This window comes from Myotis lucifugus, unplaced genomic scaffold (assembly GCF_000147115.1).
Source record: "Myotis lucifugus unplaced genomic scaffold, Myoluc2.0 scaffold_1719, whole genome shotgun sequence".
In the NCBI taxonomy this organism is placed as follows: Eukaryota; Metazoa; Chordata; class Mammalia; order Chiroptera; family Vespertilionidae; genus Myotis; species Myotis lucifugus.
This window is the reverse complement of record NW_005872767.1, coordinates 35,713-44,340: the sequence shown is the minus strand read 5'-3', so window position 1 is coordinate 44,340 and position 8,628 is coordinate 35,713. Positions and strand designations below refer to the sequence as shown.

At 41.5% G+C, this 8,628-nt stretch overlaps 1 protein-coding gene across 1 annotated transcript in view; it reads right to left on the bottom strand.

Annotated features, from left to right (window-relative positions):
* Positions 1 to 1,038: 1,038 nt before the first annotated feature.
* LOC102423377 (protein FAM3C-like) overlaps positions 1,039 to 8,628 on the bottom strand; it is a 38,311-nt gene continuing 30,721 nt past the window's right edge. Inside the window, exons 3-4 of the mRNA XM_023748715.1 lie at positions 1,924 to 2,050; positions 1,039 to 1,170 (exon numbers count right to left, since the gene is read on the bottom strand). Of these exons, the coding sequence (XP_023604483.1) occupies positions 1,081 to 1,170; positions 1,924 to 2,050 (217 nt within the window). The 3' untranslated portion in view covers positions 1,039 to 1,080. The remainder of the gene's footprint in view (positions 1,171 to 1,923; positions 2,051 to 8,628) is intronic.

Genomic DNA, 8,628 nt, shown 5'->3' with positions numbered 1-8,628 from the left:
CTTGAGTCAATTAGTGAACATCTGAAGTTAACAAAAAAGTTAGATCTCTATATTTTTATCTAGAATTGGGTGTAATTTTGCATCAAATAACATTATTTTGTAAATGTTATCAGTCCATTCAGTAATTAGGTCTTTTCTAAATATGTTGCTATATATCTGGCAAAAACTGTTATTATGAAGTTAAATGAAGTAAATACAAAGTTAATTTCTTGATTTACAAATCAATATTATCGTGATATTAAAGCATGCCTCTTCCCAAAACACCTTGTCAACGCCGATAACAAGGAAGGAGAAACAGATGCCAGTACTGCTCTCACAGCACTGACATGCTGTCCTGAATGACCCAATTAGGTTGGGGAAGGGGTGTGGCCTGGATCCCCAATTCCGTGGAGTTGCCACCTCCACCCTCACTCTAAATAGCTTATACAAAATCAAGTTATTCACATCACTAACACAAAATCCAGCAAGCTAGTCCTGAAAGCCATCTACATTTATATATTTATATGTTACTGTGTACATTAAAAAAAGAATTTTATTGTGCTTTTCACATACCTAAGTTTTTCTATCATTTTATTTCTAGGTTTCTTGGGAAGGGAAGCGAAAGACTAAGAAAAAAGGTACATCAAGAAAGTCAGACTATGAAGTAACACTACACACATAACTAGCGAGATAGAATTTAAAAGATACTATTATCAAAAAGCAGTATACATATATATAAAAGAAAACAAAGTCTCCTCCCATAAATCCATATTATTCCATGATAGATTTTCACAGCAACCAGTATATATATCAATATATTTTTCACAATCAGTTCAGTTATCGAGAGAGTATGCTTTTAGAATTGAAAGATATCATTTCCATAGCAGCTAGACATTGTCCTATTAGAGAAATGTGCTTAGAAATGGTACAGTGATTTGCTCATTCTGATGACTATTTACAGATATCTATTTACGTTAGCAATAAATAATCATGGTATCAAAAGAGAATGCTCGTGCACACCCCGAGATGGCTGCATGCTCTGAAAACATGTACATGTAGCTCAGTGCCAGTGCCAGCGCGTGCCCTTGAATCTTCTCCCCATCAGTCTTGCTTCTGGGGGATGCATCCTTCCATTTCTACCACCTCCGGCCAGCCTTCATACTTGTTCGTGTCCTTATTGTTCTTTATGTGCTGTTGGAACACAATCATAGTAGTTTTAAAAACCTCTATTGATTGTTTATCTGCAATAACAGTTTAGTGTATTCATTTCACTAACACTATGTCAACAAGGAGCTCATATAAATTACTGTTCAAGCCCCAGCCAGGTGGCTGTTAGTTGGAACACTGTCCCATAGACCAAAAAGGTTCTCGCTCAGGGCATAGACCTAGGTTGCAGGTTCGATCCCCAGTGAGGGCGTGTATGGCAACAGTTCCGTGTTTCTGTCTCACATCGATGTTTCTCCCTCTCTATTTCTCTCCCCCCTTTTCCTCTCTCTCTAAAATCAATAAAACATATCCTAGGCTAAGGATTAAAAAAATTATTGTTCAAGATATTAAATGGGGCATGGCATGCAGTGGCAGACCTTCAAATAACCCACTGAAAGAGCTAAACATCGCAGATTTCTGTAAAGGATCACTTGTTAGCCAAAAGGTAAAGTTCACATTCTACTAACTTCTAAAGTATTTTCAAACTTAATTGATTATATAAAAAGCTCAATTAAAATCTTTAATAACCAATGCTTCCTAAAAGGCTTCAGGCACAAGTAATCATATGCCAATGCATTGCCATGTAGGAAAAAAATTCCCGAGAACTTACAAAAAAATACATGAACATATTAAATGGCTGCTTTATCTAAGTTTTAAATAACTGGGATTAAAATATTTACCATACAATTTCACACAATTCGGTTTTGTCCATTAATGATTAAAGTCTAAGACACTAACCTGTTCAAAAGGACTTTTTGTTTTAATGCCTTTGCCACCACAGAAGACCCAGTTGTCTCTAAAGCCCAGATTGGTAATAGATGTGCTCCCCAACTCCGCAATGAGCCGCCGCGCCTCATCATTGAGTCTTAGGGGGAGAAAAAGAATAATACGATAAACATAGTGCATTCAAGTTAGCTTAGTGATCCCAACTCACCTAGGATATCTAACATATAACATGAGATAAAATGAGAAAATGGCAGCTTAAATAAGACAACGTAAGAAATTTTTTTTGAGTAACAGACATATATGAGTTTCAGGTATACAATATAGTGATTTGACATTTTCATACCTTATACATGATCACCCCATTAATTCCTATTATTTGAATTCTTTAGTGACAAAAGACATGAGATCTAGCAATTATATTTTAAGCTTATTTTATTAAGAAGTACCATTTAGTCTTTATTTCACAGCAATAATTAACTCTCATCAGTTAGTAGATGCCTATCTAGGCTAACGCAGGGTCTTAAAAAACCAATAACTTTATAAAATTAAACATCACTTTGAATCTCCAGTCAAATCTTTGCAAACCGCAGAACTGAATAAAGGTAAATGCTCATAAAAATCTAGATGTTTCTAATTTTACATCTTATTAAAATAAAGTGAACTTTGAGAACAGGGACATAAGTCATACTCCAGTGATAACTGCCACGTGGTTATTTAATGAAAGTGAAAATATTAACCACACAGCAGCTAAGTACCTCCCCAGAGGAAGGCCAGTGGCAAAAGCCAACTGCTAGGGAATAGATAACTGAAAGATGCCATTAAGGAATTTTGTGTAGGTTATTACCCTAATGTTGAGTGATTCTTAATCTTCTCAAAATAGCAAAGGAAGTCAGTAGCTACATGCTAACTGTAGAGCTAAAAAAGAAAAAAAAAAGATAACTAAGGGCTGCCCGTGCAATTGTTTTATTTACCCAAAAGATTGCACTACGGGCACTCGGAGAGTTCTGTTCTGTTATAAATCTAAGGCAAGGCTGCCTGCAGCGGGTGGCCCTGTTGGTTGGAGCGTTCTCCTTACACCGAAAGACTAGTAGGGAGCATACAGGAGGCAACCGATGGATGTTTCTCTCTCTCTCTCTCTTTCCCCCATCTCTAAAAACCAGTGGAAACATATACTCAGGTGAGGCTTAAATAAAAAAATCTGCAAGGCAAGGGTTTTTTGTTGTTTTATTTTTTTGCAAATCGCTGGAGGACCATTAACCTCACATAGCATGAGGGTCAGTAAGGAAGGTACTTGGTTGTCTCAGAGTTCCTTGAAATGTCTCATACTAACATCAGTTAGCACTTTAGGGTATTAAGGAGAAAACACTGGGTCCAATAGTTCTCATTTAATTAACTTGAAGATAAGCAGGGTAACCTTTTTTTGAACAGGAGCTTTAGTCCTGGCCAGTATAGCTCAGATGGTTAGAGCGTCCTCCCAATATGCTAAGGTCGCAGGTTCAACACCCAGTCAAGGCACATACAAGAAGAAACCACCAATGAATGCATAAGAAGGTGGAACAACAAATCAATGTTTCTCTCTCCCCACCAACTCTAAAATCAGTTAAAAAAAAATAAATAAAAAATTTGATATTTTTCTCTCTCACTCCCTCCCCCCACCAAATCAATAAATTAAAAACAAAAAATAAATTTTAAAATGTTTCATAAGACAGGAACTACATATATCATTAGACTTCCACAGTTTAGGCAAACCACGCCAGGGAGTTGCGGGCTATTTAACCACAGCCTGGTCCTGCTGTCCTCCTGAGGAAGTTCATCAGAATCAGTGACAAAATCAGTTGTCCCGAAATATTGAGCCTTTCAGACTCAAATCTATATAAAGTGATGCATCTGTAACCAAGTGAAATCAAAATAAATGAAATGGCTGTGCCAAAGAACCAGGGAGTCCCGGCCTTCCCATAGGACCGGTGTAGGTGCGCCTGGCTTGCTGCCCAGTCTGTCTGTAGCATGTTTCCTTTGCCCATCTGGACTGACAAGTGAGCTATCATTTATTTGTCAGCTGACTTGGTAAGAAACTTTTGATTTAGAGGGACACTCCGTGGAAGTACTGCCTAAACCGTTTTCTTATTTTCAAACAGTGCTAGCGTGTCTTAGATCTGGGAACACTGTTCAATTCCATTCGTTAATCCAATGCTTCTACCATCCACCTACTCTCTTAGAACATTTTACTTGCAACATCAGCACTAAGAGGTGAGCTCTGCGGCCGTAACAGGAACAAATAGCACTGGATGCAGAGGCGGGGCAGCAGGCTCACTGCGAGGCCTAGTGCCCTCCTCCTGCTGAGGCCTCAGTTCCATCTCAGAGACATGTCCGACGGGCGCCTCACAGGAATGTGAAATTCACAGATGATGAGGGATTGCTATATACACAAAAACTGCCTGCAAAATCAGTGATTGTCCAAATGCAGGCCTGGCCCTCTGCAAAAAGTATATAAAATCTTTCTTAGCTAAGAATTTTATATCAGCTAAGAAATACACTGAAGGGCAGCCATACTTTTGAATTTCAGAAGTGATCATTTTGATCTGTAGAAATAAACTAAGCCAATTTAGACAGAGATCTAGAAGCAACTTGAAATTAAGCTTTACATGTTGACTGGGCTCTTTCTCTCCTTGCTTTCCCCTGAGGACACCCCTGGGCCCTGTGCAGAAAGGGGTTAAAAGAACAGGCCTGAGTTGGCAAGACAGGGGCAGGCGCCTGGAAACCTGAATTTTGCCAGGGCTCCCACCATTCCCAGAATCGATGAGAATGGTTCGCAGTGCCTAAACTGTAAAGAAAAAAAAAATGCAGTGTACGATTAATACCCACTTTCTCTCTGGAAGTCTGGGATTTTGGGGTGCCTACATGACCAGCTCCCAACAAGAATCCTGGGCACGGAGTCTCCATCAAGCTTCCCTAGTGGACAGAATTTCAAGGTTATCATACTTTGTTCCCAGAGGAATTAGGCATGTCCTGTGTGCCTCCCCGGGGAGAGGGCTCTGGGAAACATGTGCCCGGTTCCCTGCAGACTCTGTGCCACGCACCACCCCCTGTGCTGACTCAGCTTGGTGTCCTTTTGCTGTAACAAACTGCAGCCACAGGTGCGGTCTCTACGCTGGGCCCTGTCAGTCCTCCTAACCAATCAGCAAACTGGGGGTTGTCCTGGGCATCGTTGCCACAGGTCCCTATCCATGTCTATCAACTAGTTTTATAACAAGATAATTCTCTTAATAACTTCTAAGTTTTCCGATCTGCCCATGTAGCGAGTGGGGGATTTTATTATTCTTTTTTTAATATTTTCTACGTTAACAAGCTAAAAGAGAATTTCGCACTTCAAAAAGCATTTTACCCTCCACTTGCAGTTTGGCTCAGTGGATAGAGCGTCGGCCTTTGGACCAAAGGGTCCCTCCCAGGTTTGATTCTAGTCAAGGGCATGTGCCTTGGTTGCAGGCTCCTCCCCGGGTCCTGGTCGGGGTGTGTGCAGGAGGCAACCAATCGATGTGTTTCTCTCACATTGATGTTTCTCTCTGTCTTTCCCTCTCTTCCACTCTCTCTAAAAAAAGATCAATGGAAAAATATCTTCAGGTGAGGATTAACCAAAAAAAACACAAGTTTATAACCATGCAACATAGCCAATATTTTAAGCACTAGATGAATATATATGGGTGTCGAAATGTCCCATTTTTTAAAAAGCAGAGTAACTAGTACAACGCTACACAGCATGGAACTCAGAAGAGCTTTTCATTCTATACTGGAGCACCATGAGTCTGTTCCATGTATTTTAATCTTTGCCTATGGTCTTAACTAGCTCAGTTGTTAAAATTTTATATGAAATAAATTATTTTAGTTAAGAATTTTCTTTGAAAGGAACAGAACATTCTCCTTTAATAAACTGTACGGTGGACACACAGGTGTTCTAGGAAAGATTCTCAAGTTGCACAGCGGAGCAGAAAGAGAGGCCGGGAACCGGGGAGGGGCGTGGGCTCCGCCTGGTCTCTGCCTGCAGGGAAAGGCAGACACCCGCATCCCCCAGTCACGCCATCTAGCCACGCCAGCGCCCTTCGCGAGCGGTACAGAAAGCAAGGAGAACTGATATTCTGGGCTCAATCAGACTAGTGGGAAAGGACAATCGGAAAGTAGAAGTGTCAGGAACTAGGAAGAAAATGACCATGTTACCTCAGGAGAATGAAGGCTAAGAAACTCTAGGCATAGGAAGACCATGTCGCCGAGACTTTAAAGAGAGCATATTATAAGAGGTTCAGATTAGAAACTCTTATAAGAGACTATGATTCTTTAAAAACAAACAAAAACTCCAATAAATTTCACTCTGTAATTTGCTAATAATCTCAGAAAAAAGAGAGGATAGTTTCTAAATTAGTGGTACAATTTCGTGTTCTGTGATGGGCTCAAACTTAAAAAAAAAAGTGCAAAAACAGAGGGTAAATCCCATTGCTAATGACAACTTTATGGCTTCTACCAGGAAGAACTATAATGCTTGGGATGCATGGAGTCTCATAAAACTCTCAGAGCCACAGAAAGAACTCCTGCTCCTAAGTGTGAATAATGACGTGACCCACCGTTTCACAAGAATGATATATCAAGATCAAAGCATGATTGTCTTTTCCAAGGAGGCAAATGCTCTGTGATCAACACAAAAAGGGAACAGGGGCTCCAGATTGCCCATATAAATGCTTTAAAGTAAATTTAAATCTCTAGGCCCACCCACACCACATACTTAATTCTAAAGGAACTCGTTAATGCAATCTTCCATGCAGCGTCAGTTACTTTAGAAGCATCGTGGAAAATAGAGTTGCTAAGACATTAAAAGTGCAATATTCCAATTTTTAAAAAAGGCAAGAATTTTAAACAGTGGTCCAATAAAACCAATCCCAATTCGTAGCAAAACTCTTAAAAGGATTGTAAGATCATGTAAGCGTTAAAAAACAGAAGAGAAGGGGTCGTGGGAAGGAAGTGTTACTGTCGTGACCAGCTGGCTAACAGCAATGATAGGAAAGGAGCAAAGGGGAGGCCAGACATGGTAAGCATGGTCACCTGGGCAGCTTCACCAGGAGCTGCAACCTCACACTCCCAGGAACCACGGGCCATTCCCCGAAGGCCACTAGGGGGAGGGAAACGGACACACGCACAGTGACGTCGGATGACAGGTGACATGCTTGACTGTCAGTCTCACCTGGGAACAAAGATACTGGCCAGAGGGGTGGAGCCACTGCCAGCACTCGAAACCCTGCAGGATTCACTGGAGAAGCTCCTAGCTAAAATTCCCAAGGAATTCTCTCTCCTGTTCCCCTTGTTTCACTCCTGCTTCCTTGCACTCGCTTGTTCTGTGACCTGCTAGCCCGCCATGTGGCCCGAGAACCTGCACGGCTCATGGCCGTGTGGAACCCCACACGCAATGGTCTGAAGCTAGGAGCAGAAGCTAACCCAGCCAGATGCTGGCCTGGACTGGACCTTAATATGGAGCACAAACTCTGGGCAGTGGCTTTGATTCTGGTTCTGCTGAAGACAAAATGGGACTTTTCAATGAAGGAAAAATACCACATGATCTCACTCATTCATGGATAATAAAGACCATTACAAACTTTTGAACAATAATAGATACAGAGGCAGAGCTGACTCAAACTGATTGTCAAACTGCAGCGGGAAGGCCAGGGAGAGTTGGGGGACAGGAGAGAGGGGGGTAAGAGATCAACCGAAGGACTTGTATGCATGCATATAAGCATAACCAATGGACATAAGACACTGGGGGGTAAGGGAGGCCAGGGGATTGTCAAGGGCGGGAGGGGGGCGGGGGGGGGAAAGGACACATATGTAATACCCTTTGTAATACTTTTAGCAAAAAAAAAAAAAAATGGGACTTTTTCCATGGCGGGATGGAGGGAGATGGGGCCTGGGGTGTTGGGGGGGGAGGGGGGGGATCCCTTAATGTTACCTTATCAATAAGGTGTTCCACGATACCTCATGGTCCCATGGAGGCCTCAGGAAATTCTTGTCCCTGTGACACTCCAAAAACCCCACTTCCACCAGCAACAGGTGGGGACGCAGGGGACACCCCACCCATAACAGAGGGAGGAATAAATAGCCAAGTCACTGTGATCTCAGCTACTGCAGCTTTTGAAGAGGTTTTGGGCAGTAGAACAGGGCACTGCAGTCAGCACAATTCAGTGAATTTCAAGGGGGCACCTGGTAAGTCTCAGAAAACAGCCGATTTCCACTGAGAGAGCAGTGCCAGTTTATGGATGTTTCTAAGTGAAGTAGTTCACTGACATTGTGCCTTTTGCCTAATTCAACTAAAGATGTGTTAAAAATGTAGAGAGTTCAAAGGTTAAATAAAACTGGCATATTCAACCACTGCCATCTTCCTGGATAGAATTAAATAGAATATAACAGGCTATTCTTATTTAAAAAAAAAAAAAGTAACTTGCTACTTGCTTTTGCTGAGAGATGAGGATCTTACATGAATAATTTGAGATTTTCAAGTTAATAGTACAAACAGCAGCTGGATGATATGGGCTATTAGGGCCCCTTGGCAGCTCGAAAAGCAGTTTCTGTTCTGCACTTGATTAATGACACCCTCGCAGGAGGGCCCCTGGGGTAAACATTTTTATCAGTGACTTCGATTAGACATAAGAACTCCTTTGAGAGGATGCAAGCTGATCACGAAAC